Raw genomic sequence first — 26,896 nt, forward strand, 5'->3', positions numbered from 1 at the left:
ATACTTAGCAAAGAGTCCAGGGAGCTAGGCTTGGCTGAGTACAGTTTTGCTTTGAAGATTATGCCAAAAGGTTTTGTTTGATAATTTCACACATACTCAAATCTATCCCCTTCCCCTCTTTCTCCTCCAATTTTTCCACTATCTCTCTACTACTTTTCTCTCCCAACTTCATGTGCTACCTTTTTTTAAAACTAAGTTCACTTAATGCTACCTGTATGTTCACGGGTGTAGGACAGCCTGCTAAAGAATGGGGTGCTCTTGGGTTCCATGCCTAATGAAGAGTGACTGTCTATCCTTCACCAGTTGTGGGCTCCTAAGCTCCTTAGCTGGGGGTGTGGCACTACTTGAGCCCCTCCCCTCCCCATCTATGGTGCTATCTTGGCTGGTTTGGTCTTAATGCCTTCAGTCACGCTGCTGTGAGCGCATCTCTGCAATGGCCCTGCCATGTCTGGCAAATGGTATTTTCTTGCCATCATCCCACCACGGCCAGCTCTCACCATCTTTCTGCCCCATGCTGTGAGGGTGAGGCCCAAGCTGTAGGGTGAGGGGGATGATGTCAATATCCAAATGATGGTCTTTTGTTTTCTACACCTGGACCAGTTGTGGATCAATATGAATCACCATTTACTGGGCTGGGGGATGGGTCTCTGATGAAGACTGAAAGATGCACGATTCGTCTCTTCTGCCATTTCTTTAAGTGAAATGCCTTTCTGTTTACTAACAGATCCCATATAAAATGTGCTCTTTGAGGGAGATTAAATCAGATATCAGCAATAAGATGGGAACCTAGGGGCAATTTATTACTATGTCCATTTAGTAGAATAATTGTATTACATTTTCCCCTATGGCCTTGCCAGTCATGATTTTGGAGTCCATTAATTTTACCTTGTAAAGGGACGTAAGTCCAACCAGAAAGCGACTGGTTACTGCCATGACGTCAGTGCCACTGTTTTGCCCGTGGACATATCTTGTGGGTTAGCAGTTATTATAGCTCTCAGGTTCAAGGAAGGCTAAAGATTTTGAGTTTTTAAATTAGTCACAAAGACCATCTACCAAGAAAATATGATGTGACACATAGAATAGCAATTGATGGTCCCGAAGTTAAATAGCTAAATGAAATAAAGTGTGAAACTTTCACATATCCCTAATCTAGGTCTGTAAACTGTAATTTTCCCAGGAGCATCAGGATGCATGGTTTGAAGATAGACACTGAATTGGATTATAGGTATATAAAAATATCAGCAATCATATTTTCTTTGATAAGTAAGTTCTATAAAAATTGGAAAATTTTGTCTGAACATGAAGTATCATCAAAATAATTTTGATAAGAAGAACAAGTGCACTTAAATATCTGTGTTTTCTTCAGACTTTTTTTTGACAGTGTCAAAGATCAATGGAGAAGCACTCTGAGGTGTAGCAGTGAACTCTGTCTCTCTGGCAAGGATTGTCACAGCATTGAGTTCATTCTCTTCTTCCCTGTGACTTCAGCACATGCTCCCCTCTTCCAGCTCTATCCAATGACCCAGAGTGACACAAGAAAGAAGTGAGACGGTCAAAGAAGATACCTGATGTCAACCTCTGGCCTACACACACACACACACACACACACACACACACACACACACACACACACAAACACATATACACATGCACAAACACACACACAGATACACACACAAACACACACATGCACACACAGACACATGCACACAAACACACACACACACACACACACACACACAAATACACACACCTGCCTCCAAGGCCTTTCCTCATTTATGACTCTGAAATATGCTTCACACCACCCATTCTGCTCAATCTCCTTCTCAAATGAAATGGCTGTTCTCTACCACATCCCAGCATCAAATGTGCTTTCTGGGGGAGTGTAAATTAGTCATTGGGAACTCAGCACCAATGTAGGCTAAAAGGCATGCAGCTTTATAATTCTCTTAAATTTTATTTCACATATATGTGTGTGTCTCTGTGGAGTGTGCACACCTGTGTATGTGGGTGCATGTGTATGTGTGTGTGTGTACCTGTGTGTACATGTGTGTACGTGTGTGCACGTGTGTGTGTGAGTGTGTGTGTGAGTGTGTGTGTGTGAGTGTGTGTGTGTGTGTGTGTGTGTGTGTGTGTGTGTGTGTGTGTGTGTACGCGTGTCTGTAGGCCAAAGGTTGACATCAGGTATCTCCCTTTATTGCTCTCTATGGTGTTTTGTTTGTTTGTTGTTTTTTAATATGGTCTTTTACTGGATCTGGAGCTTATGAATTCTGCAACAGTGGACAGACAGTGAGCTCTGGGTGTGCCTGTATCTACCTCCCCAGCTCCGGGATTGCAGATGTGTGCCATCATGTCTGCATGGCAAGCACTAAGCCACCTCCTCACCCTTAGGATCCACATTTAATATTAGCATTACCTGTAGAGTTAAAGAGTCTGTGCCCCATTAAAAGGCTGTCAAATATCAGGTAAAAGGGAAGAAGAAAGCAAAAGGAGGTGAGACAAATCAGGAGCCAGACAGTCCACTGTGAACCACAGTGAGTAGCTGGACACTCCAAGGTGGCCATTTTTAGTATTTGACCAGAGACTCAGTTCTGAAAAATGTTCTTTGAAGGCAGATCTTTCAAGCTCAGTGTCAAGGCCAAACATGGCCTCTTGGAGGACACCGAAATTGTCTCCTGACCCATACTGTCCTTCTCACACACCTCCCCGCCTAATGCTGGGGAATCTGACCACCTGGGAGATAGGCACCGTGCCATCTGACAGATGGGAATGAGAGTGAGCAGGCCAGGGACCATGGAAAAGTAAGAAACACATTTACTGAGGCCAGTGCTCCCAGCTGGGACACCGAAGCAGCTGTCTGCATTGACCTAAAGCTAATAAGTCAGGGGTGAAAAAAAAAGCGATTTCTAAACACGACTGGATCAGATACATCATTCCGCTTTCGTGAGTAACGATGAAAGCTACTCAGTGGCAGAAAAGCATCAACCAGGGTGAGAGACAGAACGAATGGTTCTGCTCGGATTCCCATCAGAATAAAGCTAGCACAGCAGCAAAACAAGGTCAGCAGCGCTCCTGCCTGCAAAATACCAGCAAGGAGACTCCCCTTCCTCTCCCTTCCCAACCTAGCAAACATATTCTGAAAGTCAGGGGTGCCCACCCTGAGGTGAGGAGGCCAGCCGCATGGGGGTACTGGTTCTGTCTGCAGGTCCATTTTGTTCGATTTCCCTTGTTACTCCCTCCTCCCAGTCCCCCTACCCTGCAAAAAGAGGCACCCAGGATGACCAGCGTTCTCATAAAAATTTGGAGAATGACTTCTGGTTTGTCTAGGGGTGCTTGCCTGGTCTGATTTTACCATTACCACAATGCTGTCAAGCTTTCTGCATTTCCTGGCAATAGAGTTGGCTGAAGAATCTGCCATCTGTCATGGCATTTAAAAGATAAAAATGGAATCATAAATAGTGCCAGCTCCTCAGGAAAAAAAAAAAAGTCCAGCCGGCATGTCAAAATGGAGGACATTAACATGTTCTTTCAGGACCCAGCCGCCAGCAGCTGAAGTCGGCTTGCTAATCGCTCCGTGTCATCTGTCCTACAGTGGGCTGCCAAATCTCTCTTCCAGGCCAGCAGCACCAAACAATGCAGGGGAAATTCATGATTCACAAAATATTTTTGCAGAAGGTAAAATTCAACCATTAAACCCCATTTAATTAATGCTGCCACATCCTACTTTAAAAAAGAGAAAGAGGGAAAATTCTCTACCATAGAATTCATCTCCTTTACCCAGCCAAATCCCTTGCCAAATTTAACAGCAAGCCACATAAATTTGGGTGATTAGATTGGTTGCATATATTTAATTTTTAAAAAGCACCACGATCGCATTTTCATTAAAGAACAGGCACTCGGCTTTGGTTTAGAGCCACCTGACAAACAGCACAGCAGCCCGTGATTGGGTGAGCGAAATGACAAGATTAAAATGTGGATCTCGGGCAGATGCGAGCCTCTTTCCATTATACATATGTAAAACTGCTGGCCCCGGATCAGGACAACACATTGAAGGGCTTCCTTCTCACAAACAGAGTCTCCACTAATTTCTGCTATGAAAAGGTATATTGCAAAGAATACTTCATTTGTAATAAACCCTCGGTTCCCAAGGAAGTCCTGATGCACAATTGTTACATCAATCATCAGGCAGGGCCTTTGTCCCTCAAATTTAGGATTCTGTGCACAAAGTGGTAACCACCACATCACTCTCAAGATGGTGGCTAGAGGCCTGGAAGAAAGACATCCCAAGTGTCTGGTGCCCTGCCCAAGGTGATGTGGGCAATGAACAAGAGCTTCCCCACAGATAAATGAAGGCACTGGGCTGGATGGATGCTCTCTGCCCTTTGTGTTCCTCCCCATGGCCCTGTTTCCTAATCTGAGTCACTCAAAAGCCGTCATGGTGGTCTGTGCCACGGGCTACACAACCTTTACTCTTGAAATTGTGATTCTACTCTGTATCCGTGGTCTCAGCCTTCCTAATGCTGCAACCCTCATGCTGTTCCTCATGCTGTGGTAGCCCCCAAGCATAAAAGTATTTCATTGCTGTTTTCATGACTGTAATGGTGTTACTGTTATGAATCATAATGCAAATATCTGATCTACAGGATATCTGACATGTGACTCCCAAGGGGGCCGAGGCCACAGGTTGAGAACCATTGCTCTACATCAACTTTTTATTCTAGTTAAATAAATGTTCTTTGAAAGTAACCTTTTTAACTCTAAATCCAGAAATATTTATGCATTAAAATCTCAATTCCAAAAAATAAATGCTACAATATGTGTGTGTGTGTGTGTGTGTGTGTGTGTGTGTGTGTGTGTGTGTGTAGAGGAAAACAATGTCTTTAATCCTGGGTAGATGTTCCTCGAGGCTGCAGAGAGTGGAACTCATAATCTTTGTGAAAAAAGGAAAGTATGAAGATTGGGTAGAGAACTCCACACCAACCGGGGCTGTCTCTGGGAACCTCACAGAAGGGCGAGTGAGGCAGCAGGGCCCGTATCTCACCATCCAGTCCTTTCTTCCATGCAGCTTCCTCCTCCACCAGCCCAAGCCACTTCTCATGTTCATGTCACTACAAACCCAAGCCACAAACTTCTGCTGAAGAAAACCTTCAGAGAAACCCACTATGCAAAACCAAGCAGAAAACAGAATATCAAAAGACAAAACGGAAGTGAAGGTCCAGTTAGTCCATGGAGGTGAGGACCTGAGAGCCTCTTAGTTCCCTCTGTCTACAGGAGAGCCTGGCAGGGCTTCTGGAAATTTTCATGGAGGCTCAAGAAGACACTCAGAGCAGTGGATTAGGCCAGCTCGGGGATTCTGGTCCTGAGGCATCAGATTCTTGGAGGGCTTTTCAAAAGACAGATTCCGGCTGAGATTGGAGTTACCAACAACTGGCACGAGGCCCAAGAATTTGGGATGTGTAATGGTGCCGTGTAAGATGCTCCCACATGTGGTGCTCCCTGGGTAACTCTCTGAAGAACTAAGAAAGTAGACACTCCAAGGAGAACAAGCTTTAAAAATGAGTCAGGCATTTCACAGGGTCACTAGTCCTGAGTGGCTTAGGTTGCCACCATCTTAGCATCTCACCTTCACTTGCCTACATCTGTGTCTTCACTCACTGGTTTCTTCAGCCAGCTCTATGGTTCCTCCAGTAGCCATCAATACTGGAGCTGACAGCCCAGTGGGCAAACACTAGAGAAACAGGAGTGGAGAGAAGCCAAAGGCCCAGAAATGGGTATAAAACAAAATGCCCTTGTTCTGATAAACATGTGGTAGGCCAAGGAGCACCCACTTCCTTAGCAAACGGGAAAGAGCAAGAACCACTCCCACCTGAATGCACTTACTCCTCCATGATCACACTTGCTACTGCAAAGGTGGAAGGTGAGACCGTGGCCAAGGAAAGAATGTCATGCCAATGGCAACACCAGGGTAAGGACAGTGGCAGATAGCGCCAAACTCTCCCTTTGTGCCAAACGTTGTGTGCACCACATGGGCCTAATTCATTTGAACCTCCCTATGGCCCTAATTGCCATGCCAATGAGCGCTTTCCAGTCCCATAGAAGGAGCAGTAATTCAAGGGGCCATATAACTTGATGACGTTCATGGTGCTGGGAATCACAAAGGCAATAAAAGACCCTGAACCTGTACTTTCACAATGGCAACAACGTACAACTTAAACACAAGAGCCAACTAGAAGAGGAATCCCTCCCTTCTGATGTTTTCATTAATGCACCACAGTACTCAAGCATGAACACAGTAAAGATATTGCTCAATTAAATACTAATCTTCCTGTTTTAGGACAGCTATAAAGAGGGCATGGAAGGGATGGGTCAGTTCATAAAGGGCTTGATTTGAAAGCACTCGGACTTGGATCTGAGCCCTAATGCCCACATTTAAAAACAAAACAAAACAAACAAACAAACAAACACCCCTGAATGCACTGGCGTGCGCCTGGTATCCAAATACCGGAGGCAGAGATAGGAAGACTCCTGAGTGCACTGACCAGGCAGCCTGGCCTGCTGGGTAAGATCAAGGATAGGAGACACCTTATCTCAAAAGCAAGGTGGATGGCATTTGGAGATTGACACCAGATTCGTGCTCCGCCTTCCACATGAACATGCACTTGCACATACATGTGCACCACCCCCACATGAACACACATATGAGAGAGAAGGGGAAATATTAGCTCATATCAGTCTGTATTTTTGTTGTTGTTGTTGCTGTTGTTTAATACAGGGTTTAATCTAGACCATTTCTCAGAAATCACTTTTTAAAGTTCAAATGGCAAGAAACGTCATCCTTACGGACATGGTGCTTATCATAGCAGGAATTTAAATAGGTGGAATACGAGAGAGAAGAGATATAAACATGGGTGCCTGGATAATATACGCTAGGCTCACTTACTTTACAGTGCACTCCAGAAGTTAAATGGATGTGGTAAGCATCTTACTGAGGATCAATAGTCCTGTATCTATGACCGACAAACTAATGCTCTCTAACTGGTAAAAAGTAAAGGCTGGATCGATACCCAATGGCTAATCCAAGATCGGCTGGCCCTTGCCCCAGGCCCGGGTCTCCAATTTTATGAAAGGCCACGTGCCCAGCTAGCTTCCACTGTCACTAAAGCCCTCAGAATTTCTCCTGCTTTGTGAGACTTGTAACAAACCTCCATGTTTCAAATGAATGCAGATTTGCATTAATGTAGTATCTTTGCCTTTTCACCCCAGGTCGTTATTCATCCCCGTGATTTATTTGATACTGAATCCTTGAGCAGGTGCACAATCCCCAATTATAACACGGTTTCTATGGGGAAATATGATCCACTTTGTGACAACGTGATTTATGATATAGTTACGGCAACATGTTGTGTCAAAAGGCAGTCTCTGCTCATGCCAAATTTATTATGCTAATATGTGCCTTAGCCTCAGATAGAAAAATGCACTCAGAGCGGGGAAATTACATTTCTGTTTTTCTGGAACGAGGGTCTTCTCGGTTCTTTGTGTTCTTTTCAGAGAAGGGCTTGAACACGGATCTGTCTATGACACTTAGCTTCTAACCACAGCCGTGGTGGTTTGCCTTGCTTCTGCCATTTTAATAGTGTGTTTTCGTCTTTCCTACAGTCAGGAAGCAGAAGAAAGCACAGCTATAGGAGAGCTGGAAAAGTCTTAATGATCCTTCCTCTAAAAGATTACATTGTTTCATGTATCCGTAAGCAATGTCCCATGTCAGAAACACACAGTAAAGTGGCTAGTGCCATGGGGTACACCAGCTTCACTCCTTTTCTCTTCCTAAGCATTAATTTAAGGAAGGGGTATACAAAAGTGTCGTGGGCTCACCTGAAACTGTCACTGAGGACAGCGGTCCTGCTCTTGTGTATGTAGCAGACTGCCTGTCCTGCTATGTCCATTTGGCTAAAGCTGGTAATGGGGACTCCAGGAGAGTAGACATACTCCACTTGGCCATACTGTGGTGGGGAAGTGATAAGGTAGAGTAATTCCTCAGCCTTGTCTGCTCCATCCTCAGCCAGAAGAGTGGCAGGCGTCAAGAGACCTCTGTCACCGTTGGCTACCACGAGTGGTTTCGCATGAATGACAATATCACCTGTGTGGCAAGGAAATTTTAGTTAAGATTCATATTTAAAATATTTGATGCCCCCATTGCTAAAGACAGCACATGCTTCAGACACAGGACTTGGAGAAACTGAGCAGGGTCTGATCCGGAAGCCTCAATACTTTCCAAATATTGAAGGCACCGTGTAAGCTGCCAAGGGGAGAAAGCAATCAATAGTTCCTACTCAGCTATAAAATCTCTCACCCTCTATCTTCTTTTTGCAGGAGATGGAGCAATTACAAAAATGCACAACTGGTCAAAACGCAGAGAACAGCTGACCTGGGCGCCCAACCCCAACTGATACGTTAACATTGCTACCAAAAGCTCATGGACACAGAAGGGGGCCCAGAAGGGGGCCAGGCAGACTGGAAGTCAGTAGATCAGGGTGTCTGCTGAGACAGCGTATTCTATATATGTGGGAAACTGCACACATGAAATCTTAACAACCTGGTTACCTAACCAAGACTTGAAAAATGGCAATAGTGGCTGACATGCCAGTGTAGATGGGGGAAATCTCACAAGGCTCAATCAGTCCTTGGAAGGGGAACTATAGACAATTAATGGCTGCTGAAAGACGCAGAATCATGTTTTCCAGGAATAAGCCACTGAGATGTTATCCAACCCCAAGGGGGTCAGCCCTCAACATGCATACGTAGGAACACCACTAAACAGACTTAGCAGGGTGCGTGCGTGCGTGCGTGTGTGAGTGCGTGCGTGCGTGTGTAGCAATAGTAATAAAGGGAGAAGAGGCCAATAATTTGAGAGGGGGTGGGATGTGCACGGAAGAACTGGGAGGCGTTGGAGAGAAGAGGTAAGGGTGGAAATGAGCAAATACAATATTCACGTATGACATTGTCAAAAAAATTTCAAATTAAAAAAATGTGATTTCCGTGATGGTGACTGTTCATTGTTAACTTGTTTGGATTTAGAATAATCAGGGAATCACAACATTGGCTGTGTCTATTACAGTGTTTCCAGAAATTTTAACCATTAAAGACACTCCTGAATATAGGCAGTGTTATTAACGGGTGGGCCCAGAGTAAATGAAAAGAGAAAGCAAGGTTAGCACCAGCCTTCATTTTCCTGTTTCCCGAGGGGCCGCTAGCTGCCTCCGGTCCCCACCATTATGCCTCCCACTGTAATGGGCCATCTGGCCCCTTTGCGCTAAAAGCCAAGATCAGCCTCTTGCCCCAAGTTTCCTGTTGTTGAGTGTTCGATTGCAGAAATGGGTAACATAACTAATGCAATGTCCAAAGAAAAGATAAAAGACATAGGCCAAAAAGTTAACCTGCTATGGGAAGGCCTATGTTTTGGAGACAGGGTTTCTCCGTGTAGCCCTGGCTGTCCTAGAACTCGCTCTGTACGCCAGGCTGGCCTCAAACTTGGAGATTTGACTGCCTCTGCCTCCCAAGTACTGGGATTAAATGGCTTGCCACCACCACCACCTGGCAAGGCCTAACTAACAAGGAAAGAACAAGTCAAAAGGACTTGAGCAAACACTTCATAGAAGAGGCAAGGGCTCATTTTAGAATACACCTATTCTATAGTGTTAAAGGAAATACAGATGAGAGTAGGAATTAGCGAGATAAAGAGATTAGCACATAGGCTGGTGATAGTTCACCAACCAGGGGCTACACTCCAGTTGCATTTACCAGAGATCCACTAAAAACGACCAACTCTAAAATATAAAGCTTTGAGTTGGAGACACAGTTCATCTACAAAGTGCTTGCCTCGCATGCACAAGGACCAAAGCTCAACTCTTATCACCACAAAATAAGTAAACGGTCAAAATGAACGGAGGCTGCATCATGTCAGGCACAGGAATGGGGCTCTACTGTTGGGAGGAGCTTTATCCTAACCCCCAGACTACAGATTCAGAGATTGGGGTGTAGAGGCACCACTTACTGATAGAGGCTATCTCTTAATGAAAGCTGGAGGCAGAATTGGCTGTAAGTCACAAGGCGCAACTCATAGCCACTGCGCTGTACCCACTCCCTCTTCAATAATCAACACTAAATGGGCAAATATCCAAAAACAAAGGTAAAGTGTGTGAAAGTAGATTGAAAGCATAAGAGCCAGTAAGAGTCTTTGTTGAATGTGACTGGCCCTGTATCTTCCTATATTTAACACTTGGTCTCTAGTTGGTGGAAGTGATTGGGAAGGATTGGCAGGTGTGACCTTGAGGGTTCAAAAATACAGGCCATTTCCTGTTAGATTTCCGCTACCTGTTTGTGGATGTAAGCTCTCAGCCACTGCTCTGGAGCCATGCCTGCTTGTCTGCTGCCACGGTCCCCACTTGGATGGTTATGAGCTCACCCTGTGGAACTGAATGCCCCGCTATTCCCTTGGTCACAGTATCTCTTCACAGCAATAGAAAAGGGAGAGTAAAGCATCAAGATGGTGTCATCTACTTTTACATTTATTCGGGGTGTGTGTGTGTGTGTGTGTGTGTGTGTGTGTGTGTGTGTGTGTGTCCATGTGTGTGTGTAGGTCAGGACGATTAGATTTGCAGGAATTGATTCTCTGCCTCCACCATATGCATTTGATGGATTGAAATCAAGTCGTCGGGTTTGCTGTCGAGTTCCTTTACCCAGTGAGATATTTTGTTGGCCTGAAGTGGTATAATTTTACATGAGTATTTCTAACAAGAGCCACTAGTGCATACATACACACACATACACAAACACCACGTGACATGACACACACGCTCATACTTACACTGTATCTCTCTCTCTCTCTCTCTCTCTACACTACACACAACACACTTACAGCACACAACAACCCCCTACTCCCACCCCGACCCACCCAAACCCTTTCTCTGTTTTTCAAGATATTTGCCAATGTCTGGCAATATCTCGTTTGTTTGTTTGTCTGTCTGTCTGTATACATGTGTGTACGTGCTCTTGAGTGCATGGAACTTGAGTTACAGATGACTCTGAGTCATCATGTGGGTACTAGAAACCAAATGCAGGTCCTCTGCAAAAGCAGCAAGTGCTCTTAACTATTGTTTATTCTGTCCAACCAAAATCTGGAGGTATCCCTGGTTGTCATTAATTGAAGATTCTATTGGCTTCTACTGGTCAGAGGCCAGCTATGCTATTAAACATACCACAACTCCCAAGGAAATTCCTACCACAAAGATTATTCACTCCAAAATGCCAGGGGTGGTAAGATTTCGGAATTTTGTTTCAAATGACCAAACTGGTATTTGGGGCACACTGTGCTTTTTTCTCTCTCCAATTGAAATGACAGAATCAAAGACCATTCTAAATTCAAATGAAAACCTAAGCGGCAGATGCTCTGAGGTAACCACAATAAGCACACGGAGGCAGTAAGAGGAACAAAGAAGGCAGGGGAAACGAAACGTTGCAGGGACACTTTTACCAGGAGCACAGCCACCTCTAGGGGGAGGAAGAGTGCCCAGCTCTTGCCTTGCTGCTGCTCTCCAGCACTGTGAGGGCTGAGGCTAGAAAAACCACAGCCCTGTGCATCCTAAATGCCTTCTAAAGGTATCCTTTCTGCTGATGTGACAGTCACAACGTGTCACATCACAGCCGGAAGGTGGAAGATCGTATCTAACAGGTCCTAGTCAGAACTAAGCCTATATTCCAAATAGAGGAGATGGTACAACCAGCTACTCAGTGTGGCTCTATTTGAGGTCAGTTGTGCTTGGGGGAGATATCACATCAGTTAAGAGCACTGGCTGCTCTTTGTGGAGGACCTAGATTTAGTTCTCAGCAGCTCATAGCCGTTTGTAACTCCAGCACCAGGGTGTCTGACAGCCTCTTCTGGTCTCCACATACACCAGGAACGCAGTGGTGCACAGACACATATGCAAACAAAGCTCATGTGCATGCAAAAGGAATTTAAATAAAATATAGATCTCTTTTAAAAAGTTATCCTTGTGAAGTCATGAGGAATATAGTAAGCAACTGATAAATGACCTGTGAGGTGACATAAATTTAGACAGCAGAAAAACAGGACACAATGTTGTAGAGTGATAAAACAACATACAAAGAAGCAAGAGAACTCCCTGGTGCCCGTGGAGTGGCTTCTCCCATTCTGTAAAGTAAGGCAGTGGGAAGAGCGCCTGCGCCGGCATGTCACCTGTCACGTGCCAAAATGCTAGTGTATCCCATTTGCCTGGGCATCTTCTGTGCGTACGGTTGTCCTACTTAAGTTTCTGCCATTGTGATTAAAAACACTGACCCAAACCAACCTGAGTAAGGAAAGGGTTTCAGCTTGCAGGTTACACACTTCATCACCAAGGGAACCCAAGGGTAGGAACTGGGGGCAGAAACTGAAGCCCACACCATGGAGGGACACTGCTTACTGGTTTGCTCCCATGACATGTTCAGCCTGCTTTCTTCTATATCCCAGGACCAGGAGATAGAGGTTCCAGGGACCAGGACCAGGGGTTGTGCCATCTACAGTAGAGTGGGCCCACCCACATCAATCATTAATCAAGAAAATGCCCCCAGAACTGCCTACAGTCCTGATGGAGACAGTTACAATGGAGACTCCATCTTTCCAGGTGTCGTGTCATGTTGTCAAAACCCACCTAGCGCAGTGCTATTATTGCAGAGAAGAATAAATATACTCAGAATCATCAACCTCATCTATCTGACTGTCCTTAGTCATAGAACACATTTTATAACTGGAAAACAAGTAAGTGAAACATAATATAAGCCCCCAAAGAAACAAAATTAACTCATACGAAGAAAGATCAGTTCAGGACTATTGTCATTATTGCATACATATAAAATAGATTTATAAAAATTGCAAGTAAATCACTGAATTTAATCCTGAGCATCCTGGCAAACAAGACAAAACAAGGAAACATTAGTCAACAAAGCATGTATTAAGGATCAAAGACAATTGGATCTGAAAATGTTTAGACCCTGGAATTGTGAACAAGATATGATTCTTAACCTCCTGGCGTAAGTTACAATCAAATTATAGAATAGTGGCACTTGAGTATCAAGAAGTTATATTTTTCCTTTATTTCTTTGGGTTTGTTCTTTTGTTTTGATTATGTTGGTGTTTTTGTCTAAGTGTGTGTTTCTGCACTATGCATGTGCCTGATCCCTACAGAGGTCAGGAAGTTTGTTTGTCCTATAGTAAACAAATGTGTGTGTTTACACCAGCTCATTTCTACTGGTCTCACTAAGCATAGACAGACACACTCTTACCTCTTCCTGTGTCTTCAATGATGATGTGACAGTCAAATGCAGGTGACCTGTTGTCCCCGTCCCAGAGGTAGAAGGTAAAGCGGTCTCCATCCTGGGAATGCATTTTACCAGCATGCGCGTATCTTAGCAAGTTCAAGTCCACATCCTCCTGGGTGCACTGCATGCCAGCGGAGAGAGGGACCCAGTCCCTCCCTATCTGAAAGGTGCCACAGTTAGGCAGGCACCTTGGCTTCCCCAGCTCTGCTAATGGATATGTTTCCCATGCCCTGAAAACCTCTGTTAGGAGCACTTGGGGGAAATTCTACACTTTTTTTTTTGCCATGGGGCCTTATATTTTTTCCTTTCAATGAAATATATTAAAATGATTAAAGACCTCGGGTGAGAAACAGATTCAACCAGAGGACTTTTGACAGTCATTCAAACAGCCCTGGTACTTCCAAGGTATTTATCATCAGTAATCATGGCTGATTAAATAACCCAATTAACAAGAGCAGGTGGGCAATCAGTTGCAGAAATGAGCCGCTTAGAAATGAAGTGTTTTTCCTTTAGAATTCCCTTTTTCAATTTTATTTTAGTTTTTAATTCTGTTCATCTAATAAAATACCTTTTCTTCAACATGGCTTGTATTTCTAAGCTCACTGGGTAAAACAAAGCCAGGGTACACTGGCATCTTCCCCTGGCCCACTCTCTATCCTTACTAAAATCTAAAGAGAGCTGTCAGATTCCCACCCCCCACACACACTCGAGAGAACGTGTACACATAGGCACACATGCATACACACGGTAAGTAGAAAGTATAAACTGTCAAAACCACCCACATTTTCCATCGGGATCTTCAAAGCATGAGTCAACCATAATTAAATGTGTTTTGCACAGTTTTGGGCAGAAATTGTGGCATTTTTGTTAGAAGAGGCTTTTATGCTGGCAGAGTGGCTAACAACTGGGGAGGTATTAGGGAATAAAATACCAAACCTATATTGTATTAATAATCCCACTTTAATTCTCTTCGGTTCCAAGCATAGCTTTTCTTAAGAATAGCTCGAAAAAGTCATTCCATACAACTTGAGAAAAATGTCATTTTCAGTGACTCACCATGCATAGTACACATCAGTTTTCCTGTCTGGTCAAAAGACTAAACCATTTGTGTTTTCTCTTTTCTTGATCATCCACCCCAGTTCCCAGGGAGTCTTAGCTCTCCTCCCACACAATCCTTACTTCTGAGTACTTCTACTTGGTGGGATTTCTTCTTCATTATTCTGCCCACCTGACATTTGCAGACCTATGTTTTATGGCAGGCCTGCTGGTTAAAGTTATTTATAGTACAGTAGTTAAGTTGCTTTTTTAAAAAATGAGGCCTATTTGCAAATAGAGATTTTCAGACTCGTTTAAAACCTGGCATCGTGGGATCCTACTTAACTTTTCCTCTTGATAATATTCTCCTAGAAATAAAATATAGGGGGAGGCATCATTTGCCCTCTTGTTTCTAATTCTTTTGTGTTCCCAAATAGGTGTTTGACTCGACAGAATTATCTGATGCCAGAAAGAAGAAAAAAAGAGAAACTAAAATGAAGAAAAACAAGACAAAACAAACAAACAAAAAAATGAAGGGGAGGAAACAAGAAAATAAGAATCTGTGAGAAGCAGGGGACCCAGAGGCCCAGTCCTTAGCCTCAGTCAGCCAGCCTCGGTGAGCCCGAGGGAGGTGTGGGAAAATGGTGTGCAGCCTGCTGGGACCCTGGACCCATCTGGATCTTCTCATATCCAAAGCAACTCAGGCCCCAAGCCACCCAAACGTGTGCTCTCTCACTGTGTTTCTGCGTCATTACGCTTTGAAATGAAATAAGGACACAGCTGTACCTCAATTTAAATCAGTCATTGCTCTTCTCTGACTCTCTGTGGTACCCACACTCTGTGACAACCAAGCTGTTCCCCACAGGATGAATGCTCGCTGCTTTTCTATCCTAAGTTGAGCCTGCGTTAGATTAAAACTCAAGCATTTAGGTAATCACACCGCGGCTGGCTAGATTGTTGCCAGTCTTTAGCCACCATTCAGATCAACGTTCTTTTGACCCACGAGTCAGCTGACTTTCTCAGGTGGCTGATTCATGATTCATGTTGGTCTAGCCATTAAGCATCATGCCTGCAGTCTAAGTCTGAATACACTAGATGTTCGCTATCACAGGACTAAAAGGAATCAAGAGGACGAGCGAGTTAACCCTTCACACGCCTTCACGTTTCCGTGCTTTTTTGCTTTCAATTAAAGGGTTAAGTTTGGGAACAGGTACAAATCCAGGTATGTAGATTTGCCGTCACATCCTTTGCCAGATTCTAGTACAGCAGTTACTAAGACAGGACGGCCATTGGCCCGTGGGGAAGGAGGACCAGCACACGGCGGAGGGCGGGGGTCTCTAGAGTAGTGTTTAAGATTTTATCTTCTGGGCTCGAGACCCCACATGAACAACAATGCCAACCAACCAGAGCTTCCAGGGACTAAGCCACTACCCAAAGACTATACATGGACTGACCCTGGACTCTGACCTCATAGGTAGCAATGAATATCCTAGTAAGAGCACCAGTGAAAGGGGAAGCCCTTGGTCTTGCTAAGACTGAACCCCCAGTGAATGTGATTGTTGGGGGGAGAGTGGTAATGGGGGAGGATGGGGAGGGGAACACCCATATAGAAGGGGAGGGGGAGGGTTTAGGGGGATGTTGGCCCGGAAACCGGGAAAGGGAATAACATTCGAAATGTAAATAAGAAATACTCGTTAATAAAAAAAAAGCGCAAAAGAAAAGATTTTATCTTCTTGCACATTCATATGGGGCTGGAAAGAGGCTTCATAACAAAGACACTAATAGATACAGATTTTAAATGTCGTGCTCCTGAGAATGGCTTAGAGAATGGCAGAGAACATGAGAGAGGCAAAAGGAGGGGCACAGGAATGGGAGAGAAGGGCACAGATGTTAAGGAATGAGGGAAGAGGAGGAAAAGAGGGAGGAGAGGCGTGAGGAATGGAGGGGAAAAGGTGGCAACAGATTTAAAAGTTTTCTTAACAGGAAAAGTAAATATTCTAACTTGGGGTGAAAACTATGCACACTCTAGAATAAATTCAATTGCACAAATGCTTGTGTTGATAAAATTTACATCGACTTTGGGAAATGAAGGGTGAAGGGCCTTTGTACTAGTCATCCACCCCAGTCCCCAGCGACCGAGCCTCGGGCTAGATAGATGGCTCAGTGGTTAAGAACACAAACTGCTCTGGCAGAGGCCTGGGGTTTGACTTCCAGTGCCCACATCAGGCGGCTTATAAGCACCTACAAATTCCAGCTCCGAAGGATCTAAACTCCATGGGCATCTGCACACATGTGGCCCACATACGCTCACACAGGCACGCATACATTAAAAGACTAGGGAGGGTGGTAATGGGGGGAGGATGGGGAGGGGAACACCCATATTGAAGGGGAGGGGGAGGGGTTAGGGGGCCACTTACCTTAAGTTGAAGTTGCCCATTTTGGGGAAGTCTTTCAAATAAGTAGTGAATCTTCTCCCTGGGTGAGTCTTTATCTATGGCTGAAAGAACAGCACTAGACAGAACACGAGTGTCGCCCACAGTCACTGAGACTTCAGCCTTCCTGTAGAAAGGAAAGTACAGGTGTTCATATGAAAATGGAAGGCATAGGCCATCAGGGGACACTCGTACTGGTTATCACAGCCCCCCTTCAAGAAATAAGTAATAAGCAACATCCAAAATGCTGGACGCAGTCATATACGGAAGTCTGGAAAGGGGGTGTGACTTTGTCGAGAGATGCGTCTCGTTATTTACATGAGTAGAACATTACATCTTTATGCTAGATGTAGTTTATACAACAATTTTGTTTCTGTTCTTTCTTCCAACGCTTACAATGTCTCCATGAAGGAAGTAGGTCAGGTATTATAGTTCTAACAATATAGACAGAGCCCTACTGAAAGCAACTTATAGAATATCCCAAAGCTTTTCCTGAATACCCTCTGGAGGTTGATTGATCCTCTTTGGCTATCTCTGGTCCTCTAATCTCTCCCTCCTCCTGAAAAGGTCCCTTGTGCATGTGGTCTTTATAGCATCCATATTCCTGAGGAAACGGATCCTCCGGGCCAATTCCTGGCATCCGGATGGCTAACTGAAAACATGACTAGATGGGGCAGCCAGCAGCTGCTGCTTCCACATGGCCACTGGACCCTTTCCCCAGCCTCACCCAAGAGAGGAAGGGTCACTTTCTACCAGTGTTCTAGCTCTTCACTGTGATCACAACTGACATTAGCAACCACCAGGTCTTCTGCAGAGAGGCCAATGCCTGACATTTCATTCCAATCTCCTCATCAAAGAGGGATTCTTGCTAGCCCAGGACTGGCAACTTCCCTAATAAGAGGGGAGAAGCTTCATCTATCTCTCCAATGGGGAGGATGAATCACAGCTAGAATCTAGAAGGCTGATGAGTCACCTGACTGGGGCTTATGGAAATTACTGATGTCTTTTATAAGGTGAAACAAAGCCTCAAATCACTATTTGATGAGGCCGGTAGGAGAATTATATGCCAGGGATGACAAGTACCACAATCTGAGTTTTCCTAAAAGGGACTTTGAGAAAAAGGACTGTGTTATAAGTAATGTATATAGAAAAGGGTCCCAGAAGTAGAAAGATAAGAGCTGGTGAGAAGGGAAAGGAATAACAGTGACTGTTTTGACTACTAATGACACTTGAGGCTCAATCCTACAAGAATTTTTTAACTTGTTATTTTAAGGAAAGGGGGCTGACTAAGTTGCTTAAGATGTCTCTAACCTTTAGATTCAAGACCTCCTCTTGCCTCAGCCTCACAAGTGTCTGAGATTATAGATGAATGACTCAGTGCTGGCCCAGCTACGGTCTTTGGAAGAGCCATATAGAGCATGACCTAGATTAAACTTCTGGAGGACAGAAAGCTGGGAATTTGTCTTATCTTCTATCCCCCTTCGTTGCTGTCTGACCCATGGTTACTGACTATCAGCCCTGTGGTTATTGACTGTCTGTCCCAGCATTACTGACTGTCTGTTCCCATGGATACTGGCTGTCTGCTCCCGTGGTTACCGACCATTTGCTTCCCGTGGTTACCAACCATCTGCTCCCACCTTTACTGTCTGTTCCATAGTTACCTGCTGTCTGCTCTGTGGTTACTGACTATCTGATCCCACAGTTCCCGACTGTCTATCCTAGCATCACTGCCTGATCCCATGGTTACTGACTGTTTTCACAGTTACCAATTCTCTACTCCCACAGTTACCGAGTGTCAGCTCCCACCATTATCGTCTGTCTTCACGAGTGGAGGCAGGTTCCTAAGGGGGTGGGGGGGAATAGTGGAGCCACACAGATCCTGTGCACCAGACAGGTGGGTAAGGTGTTGGAGCTCAGAGACGGAAGTACCTACCACAGCATCTAAAGAAACCATCAAAGAAACGGGGTCAAGTGCTACCAGAGACCAAGCTACTCTCGGCAGGAAGGAACAGGGGCTCTGATTGTGCTTTTAGGACAGAGAGGGCTGCTTGTAATGACAATGAGGAACACTTGTGATCACTCTCTGTGTACAATCTTTGGAGCATTTTTACATATCTTCCTTGTAACAACCATATCAAAAGAATGCTAACATCATCCCCATCCACTGAGACGCAAAAGGAGAGACAGTGTTTAAGGCCACACCTCTGATAAGCATCTGTGTCACTCTGTCTCACACAGGACTCCTTAACCACTAGCTAAGCCGGGAGATCATAGTAACAAAAGGAAAGAGAGGGGAGAAGATGGAGATGCAAGAGGAGACAAAGAATGGAAGGCATTCTGGGAAGAAGGGAGAGGAATTCTAGCAAAAACCATTGGTAGAAGAGAAAGAGGACCTGCTGCTTCCTTCCTCGGGAGAAAGGGAAGAGGTAAGAGAGAGGAAAAGGTAAATGTCTGAACTGACAGGAGGCCAGTCAACCAGATCTGACCACTGGACTTCATGCACGTGTACTGAAATGTCCAAGGTATGTTCAATGGTTATGTTAATTAGACTATTTTCTTTTACAAAGGATGGATTCTAAGCAGAGTTGAAAGAGATTTGGGATTTTGTGTCTGTAGCTGTTGCTGGAGGGTTAACAGCAAGGCCGTGGCGCTTCAGTGGACAGACTTCTTTACTTCTTTAGTCTGGGCCAATGAGTGGCTGATGAACTAATAAAAACATGTGTCTGATGATTTGGTAAAATGTCTGACACTTAGTAAGTACTTAATTAACACTGACTTTTATCTTTCTCTCTTCTTCAAGTGCTGACTACAAAGAGGTTTGTAACAGTATAATATCCTCTCATCCCCACTGTCACAGGTCTTCCAATAGAGTCAAGGCTGGCCTCACACTCACTGTGTCACCCCGGGCTAGCCTTGAATTCATCCTGTTTCCTCTTGGGTCCCAGAATTACAGCATCTTTCACATCTATAAATCAATGTCAAACCAATCTGACATCCCAGCATTGGAATAAGGACACCCATTTCACATATATTCCTTGTTGAACTGACATCTGAGAATCAGTCTTCCAAAATACTGTTAGCAGCAATTCCAAGAACACTTCCTTCAGAGCATTTGACAGCTAATGAAGAACGATGTTGATCTGACAGGGTGAGGTGAGGATTTGTCTGGTCTCTTTTTCCTATATAGTCCAGGAGACTTTGGGAGTTATGAGGTTTCCAGGAAGGTCTTCCTATCCCAGCAAAACTCAGATAGTCTACTTAATGCCTAATGGCTACACCATTAAATAAGGAGTCTCAGTGAAGACTCACATCTGCAGCTAGTTCTAAAGACCTGCTAGGCTTCCTAAAGATCTCTGCAGTCTGAAGTGTGACACTTGACAATTGCAGAAGAAATTGCTGGCCCCAGAAAAATGCAACCCTCTGCAAATTTCGCAGTTCATGATATTAGAATTCGAAGAGTAGCATTGCGATATGCAATAGTGGGGTGTTGATCTGTGTGGGATGTGGTCCAGATTGGCAGACAGTGAAGTACCAAGATGAACAAAACAGGGCTGAGTATTTCCCTTGGTCATTTTTAGTTAAAAGTTTGATGAAATCTATTGTGAGGGCCATTGGCATTAACATTGTAACTCGAGTTATAGATTTCACCCTGCGTCTATGGGCATACACATGCACAAGGGAACATACATGCATGCACACATGCGTTTTAGAACTCTACGTTCAATTATTTTTTACAATATGCTTGAACTTTTAGAAAAAAGATCAAGTCTTTTATATTTTTGGTTGTGAACCTAGCCTTTAACGGCTGAGCCATCTCTCCAGCCCAAGATCAAGTCTTTTAAGGACCGACTATTTTGGCTAGTCATTCCTGATGCCTGAGTGGCAGGGCAGTTGTAGAACTTGGGTGCAGTGGGAGCCTGGCTTCTTCCTGTGGACCTAGTGTCACAGAACTCTGTGGAAACTAGAAATGAGCCCTGTGGAAACCGGAAATGAGCCCTTTCAGGCAGCTCACTTGCTTAGTGTTGGTGTCTCGTCGTTCACTGGGGTGATGCTTACTGAAACGGTTTTAAGGATTTTATGTTTCCCGTCTGATAACTGGATCACGAAGTTGTCAGCAGAGCTCTCCGAGTCATCGTGGGCATACGCCAGCTTCATTCCTGGAAGAGGAAAGAGGAGAGGGTCTTCCTTCTTGAAGAACTGTCCACAGGCCCCAGATACTCCATTTTAATACCAGGTTTTGGTGTTCAGAAAGCTCACCAATCAGTGTGTTATAGAGACATGAGCTCTGTTTTGTGGAGTCACTCAGAAGACCATAAAATTTTCTTATTTAAATGAGGAAAACCCATAAACCATAAAAGAACAAAGCTAGTATAGTAAAATCTATCTTGAGGCAGTCATCAAAATAAATCATAAGTAGTTCAGAACGTCACTATACAAACTACCTTTAGTCATTTTTTAAAAAGCCTACCTAATGGTCCTTTAGATATTCAGTTGGAAACTTTAATTTACTGTTTTCAAAACTGATTACAAATCTCTATAAATACCAAGGGCTTTATACAAAATGTTTACTGACATGTGACTATTAATGCCAAAAATAAAAAATTATTATTTAAAATAAAACAGCTATGAAAACTTGTAGCATAGTATATTCATGTAGTGAAACACCATACTACTCCAAAACTACCAGGTACTATGGAGAATGTACACAAAATAATTGTAATATGAGTCACCTAATATGGCAGGGGTGTACTAAATTCTGTATGTTTAAGGGTGGAATATTTGGGAGAATATATTCACATTATTTGGGCTACTTTTAATATATCCATAAATGAACCCAAAAATACAAATAAAACCTAACTTTTAAAAATGTCATCAAAATACACATTTTTTTGTTTAAACTAACTATGCTATCCAAACTTACACATCTAAAATATCACTTTAAAAGAACCTGTCTTTGGCTTTCCAATGGCACCCCCACAACGTCCCCCAAAAGCATAAAACAAATAAATGTAAAAAAAAATTAAACTGTATTCTTTCCCCTTAAGATACAGATTTCCTGTGTGGCTAAGGCTGGCCTTGAAAGCCTTGAGCTCTTGGTCCTCTTATCTCAGGCTTCATAGGGGCTGGGATTAGAGGTATACATTGTCTAACACAGCTCAGAAAACAAAAATGAAGGAAGGAATGATCAACAAAAATCAGTCTTTCTTGAGAGCACATTTTCAGCTATTGTCCCCTTCCCTCGTGTTCATAACAATGTTATTTGCTGCACATACTGCATATAAGGACTGATTGGGTCAGATCAGCCTTGAAGTTCCTGAATCCATTTCTTTACAACTCACACCTGAGATGATGAATTGGCTTTTCATATTCAAACATGAGATGTCATCTGCAATTATTACAAAATAACCTTTGGGACAAAGAGACCACATTCTAATTAGAGAAATAAACACTTAGAAGACAGTAGGAAAGAAGCCAAAAAGTACGAGGACAAAGTAGGCACAGAGGAGAGAGGTCTGGAGAGTAGGCAGGCTTCCTGTGGGAGGAGAACAGAGTTCTGCCCTCTGAAGATGCCATCTTGGCCAACCCAGGGTGAAGGAAGAGTCCCAGGTTAGGGAGAGGACTCGCAGTGTGAGGTTATTCTAGGAGTGTAATTCTAGACCTGCATACTTGCTCATAGTCTTAAAAGTATTTTTATACATTACCAATGGGATAAGGCCTTTTAAAAAAGTAATTAAAAAACAATTCAGCCTGCTCCAGTGCGTCTTCTCCCCAAAGATCACATTATCTCCGCGGAGACTAATGAATGGTTATTATATGTAGATCTATATTTGTTTCAACTGTAAAAATTTTGGCAGACAAGCCATGATCTGAATCGTTTGAAAAGGAAATTTTAAATTATGACTAAAATTCTGTGTTAAAATACTGACAATTACAATTATAATTGTTAATGGTATTCTCAGAGTCAAACAAAACACGCCGTTGCATCTTGGACTGCCTACCATGTCTGGCTGGTCCTGTGTGCCCCTTGTTAATCAAGAGCCCATAATTCAGACAGAAGAGATAGGTACATATTCTTACCCCACATTTCTATGATTTGTTAGTATCTTTAGTGGAATAAAATGGTTCTCAAATTTATGTATTAATTAACGAAAACTTGTAAGCATGAGGCACAGCATGACACTTTGATATGTGTGACATGCTTGACTCACACTCATGTGCAGTGCTTTACCTCATGTGTGAATGTGTCTTCTTTCAGGAATGTTCAACAACCCTGCATATCATTCACTATAATCACCATGGTGTACAATAGTTTTCTCCAATATTGCCCTCCCCTTCTCTTCCCAACCTCGCGTCTTTTTTTGTATTGTTATCAATGACCTTCTGAGTCCAATATTTGGGGTTTCAAATTTTCTTGCAGGACTGAAATTTTCTACCCTTTGATCAACAGCTTCTCATTTCTCTCCTCTTCCCCAACCTCTGGTAACTACCAATCCAATTTCTGTTTCTATTAGTGCAATTTGTTTAGAGTCCACACAGGGGCGAGCTAAAGTTACTACATCAGGTAAACAGAAGCGGAACGCGATCTACCATTCTGGAGCAGTTCCATGGAGAAGTTGTGAATTTCATTATGAGCATCCTTGCTGGTGGCCGAGATGAGGAGGAGGCCATGCTTGGGCTTGTGCGTGATGTTGAAGAGCAAGGGGTCCTTGGGAACATCCCTGTCAGTAGCACTGATGATGGCAGAATCCAGCTCTACCATGTGGCCCTCGTACACCTGAGCAGAGCAAGCCAGCAGAGTGAGCTGTATAGAATAGAACACTTTCGCTGTCCATTTATTTGAAAAGCTGCTTAAAATTCTCCCCAGTTATATGAAGTTACCCCATTTCAAATTTCCCATGACATTTTCAGATACTGAGTTCTAGAAAAAGGAATGTCTAGTTAACAAGAATTGTAAAAAGAAATCTATCATTTCCCTCACAAATTTTCTAAAGATTTCAAAGATCTTCTTAGTTCCATGAGCATCATAAGAGGTATGACTAAATCAACTGCGTGGGGCTGGTGAGAAGGCTCAGTAGGTAAAGGTACTTGCCATACAAGCCTTGACAACCTGAGTTCGTTCTCTCTCTCTCTCTCTCTCTCTCTCTCTCTCTCTCTCTCTCTCCACACACACACACACACACACGCACGCACACACACACACACACACACACACACACACACACACACGGACACATGCACTGGAGTGCTTATTGGATCAAGAAAGCCAATGGCTACTTGGTACTTGGCTGTCTTGCTTACCCCACTCCCCCTCTTTTTTTCTCAGAGAGAGGCTGGAATAAGAAAGTATTTGTTTTCTGTCTTGAAATCCAGCTAGACCTAAGTAATCAAAGTAAAGAAATTCTACGCATGCTTCCTGGGGATCTGCAAGGCCAGTGTGCTACACTCTCGAGGTAGTGTAGATGTTCTCAGGAATCAAAGCCTGGGAGGACTGGGAGACCTGTCTATCAATCGTGCAGTCAGGGAAGGGATACCAAGAGCTGCTGGACATCAAGAAACCAGAAGCATAAAAGAGTGGAAGCCAGCAGCAGTCTTCACAACTGAGGGACCACATCGTGAGAACCTATGCTTTCTTTCCAGTGTCTGCTAGTGGCTCTGAAGGGACCTTCCTGCAGGCACACTGTGATATCTGGCCAAAAACAGTGCTTCTCCTAGCTGACCTTTTTTTTTTTAAATTAAAGACTGAAAAGGCATCATAGATTAATTATTGAATAACTTTTGTCAGCATCTCACTCTTCCCATCTTTAAGAACTTTAGTAAAGCAACTCAAAAACATGTAATTCTCTATCTATCTTAATGGAGCTTAACTATGGAGTTTCCCCCTTAACTGTGTGGTAATGGGTCTCCTTTACAAAAATGGCAAATTCATCCACAAGATTGCCAAAGGATTTTCTAAACAACAACAACAGCAACAACAAACCTACAGGATTCTTTTTTTTTAATCAAATTGTTTCCTGAAATTTTGAGAATTAAAAAGGTTATTTTTATTTTTATGTGCATTGGTGTACTGCCTGCACGTATGTCTGGGTGAAGGTGTTGGATCCCCTGGAACTGGAGTTACAGACGGTTGTAAGCTGCCATATGGCTGCTGGGAATTAAACCCAGGTCCTGTGAAAGAGCAACCAGTGCTCTTAACCTCTGAGCCATTTCTCCTGACCATTTTAAAACATTTTTTCCAAAATAAAAAAGTTTCAATGGACATACAGAGAAAGCAGGTATGCGCTACAGCGCAGTCTGCAAAGGACTGCAGTCAACTGAAACATGCTGATGGAAGTCCAGCCATCTATACAATAAGGAAATTTCCTAAAAGGAAAGACGAATGTGGCTATATGAAAAAAGAAGAGGAATTCCTGATGCTAAAGAGTTGTCTCTGCCAGTGCACCAAGGGCTCGCACGTGATTTGCATGTATGAGAAAGCATGGGTGAGAGACATGATCACTCCCACAAAGGGATGGGGGACAACTTCCCGGAGGACCAATTATTCCGAAAGCCCTTGCCTCCGGCAGATAAAGACAGTGAAAATAGGTGTGGAAGGAATCATTTATAGTTTTTTTCCCTCACATAATCACTGAAGGGCTCTCCAGAGTAAGCCACGAGCCAAAAGAAGAGGAGAGGCAGGAGCTGGCTCTTAAATCTCACGCTGAGGTGACACTCATGTGCCGTTAAGATTCAGTAGAAAATTAAAATCAAATAAAGACTTACACATTCAGAATGTGATTATTTTTAGCAAAAAAAAAAAACAATGAGGGGAAATAATGACTTTGGTCAATATTAGTAAAACAACGGCATGCTAAATAGTGCTGCAAATGTTTGCTCATTGCGGACATGCTGTGTTCGGCTAACTTCATCATCCTGGCCAACTCTCTAAAAAATTCCACATATATTTTCAAAGATGGGGAAACAGAAGCTTGAAGAGGAATATTCTTTCCAAATGCAAAAATATATATATTTAAAGCAATACCCAAGTTCCCTTGAGGCCAAAGCCTGTGTCCATTTGACATGTTAGTGCATGTGTATGAATTACCCACAGGTACAGTTGCATGATATTTAAAAGAACCACACAGTGACTTTGTGTGTATGGTGGGGGGAGGTCTTATACTTTAGAAAGTAAAGCACAACGTAGCAGACATGACTTTCTTATTTGTAAGTAAAAACATGCAGAAAAATTATGGTATAAGACATAATTCTGGCTTGATCATAAATCACCTTGCTTGCTTATGCTTCAGTTCTTCAGGAATGAAATAACGTAAAAGCCTATCGTGAGGATAACTGTGAATGCATGGCAAGAACTTGGAACCGACAACCCAGTAGGTACTTTATTACACAGACACATAGACATATACACACACATTCACACATATGCACATACATACACACACACATGCACATACGTACACACATGCGCACACACACATATGCACACACATGCACACATACACATACACACTATCTTTACCAGGACCATTATTATTAGGCTAATAGCTCACAAGTGATTAATTATATGACATTAGATTCTGACCTCCTCACTCTTTGCCAGATTAACATATTGGGGGATCCTGGACCAACATACAGGGGTTAAAACCCAGAAAATGATGAGGTAAAAAGGACTATTCTGGTGTGTTTCTTACAGTGATATTCTGTACCACAAAATCAGGAGCTTCATCATTTGTGGGGTTGATGATAACGTGAAATGTGGTCTCCAAGGAGCGTTGCTTCCCATCTGTGGCGTACACCAGGAACTCATCAGCAGTTGGCTCCTCCCTCAGGTGCCTGGACTGCACATAGTTAATATGCGAAGCTTTCATGTCTCTCCACTGGAATGAAGCTAGCACACACCAAGACAGAACAGGGAAATGGTGAACAGCTCTTCCCGGGTATCTGCAGTTTTTAACGGCTGCTTCTCTCTGCAAAGCAGATACGTGATCATACCCGTGACAGGTGTGATGCCTACCAGCCTTCCACGTGAAGTCAGGGATCACAGACCTTAAGAAAGGACT

At 43.5% G+C, this 26,896-nt stretch overlaps 1 protein-coding gene across 2 annotated transcripts in view; it reads right to left on the minus strand.

Moving 5' to 3' along the window:
- The window catches only part of Frem1 (Fras1 related extracellular matrix 1), a 148,264-nt gene that overhangs the window by 40,214 nt on the left and 81,154 nt on the right, over nt 1-26,896 (minus strand). The window contains exons 19-24 of one of the 2 annotated variants that reach the window (NM_001411535.1): nt 26,528-26,724; nt 23,430-23,616; nt 20,854-20,998; nt 16,827-16,968; nt 13,339-13,534; nt 7,873-8,137 (exon numbers count right to left, since the gene is read on the minus strand). In NM_001411535.1, coding sequence (NP_001398464.1) covers nt 7,873-8,137; nt 13,339-13,534; nt 16,827-16,968; nt 20,854-20,998; nt 23,430-23,616; nt 26,528-26,724 — 1,132 coding nt within the window. Of the gene's footprint in view, nt 1-7,872; nt 8,138-13,338; nt 13,535-16,826; nt 16,969-20,853; nt 20,999-23,429; nt 23,617-26,527; nt 26,725-26,896 lie in introns of those variants that run through there. The other variant, XM_039109508.2, reaches the window with a different exon arrangement.

The sequence above is a fragment of the Rattus norvegicus genome, chromosome 5 (assembly GCF_036323735.1).
Source record: "Rattus norvegicus strain BN/NHsdMcwi chromosome 5, GRCr8, whole genome shotgun sequence".
NCBI lineage: Eukaryota > Metazoa > Chordata > Mammalia > Rodentia > Muridae > Rattus > Rattus norvegicus.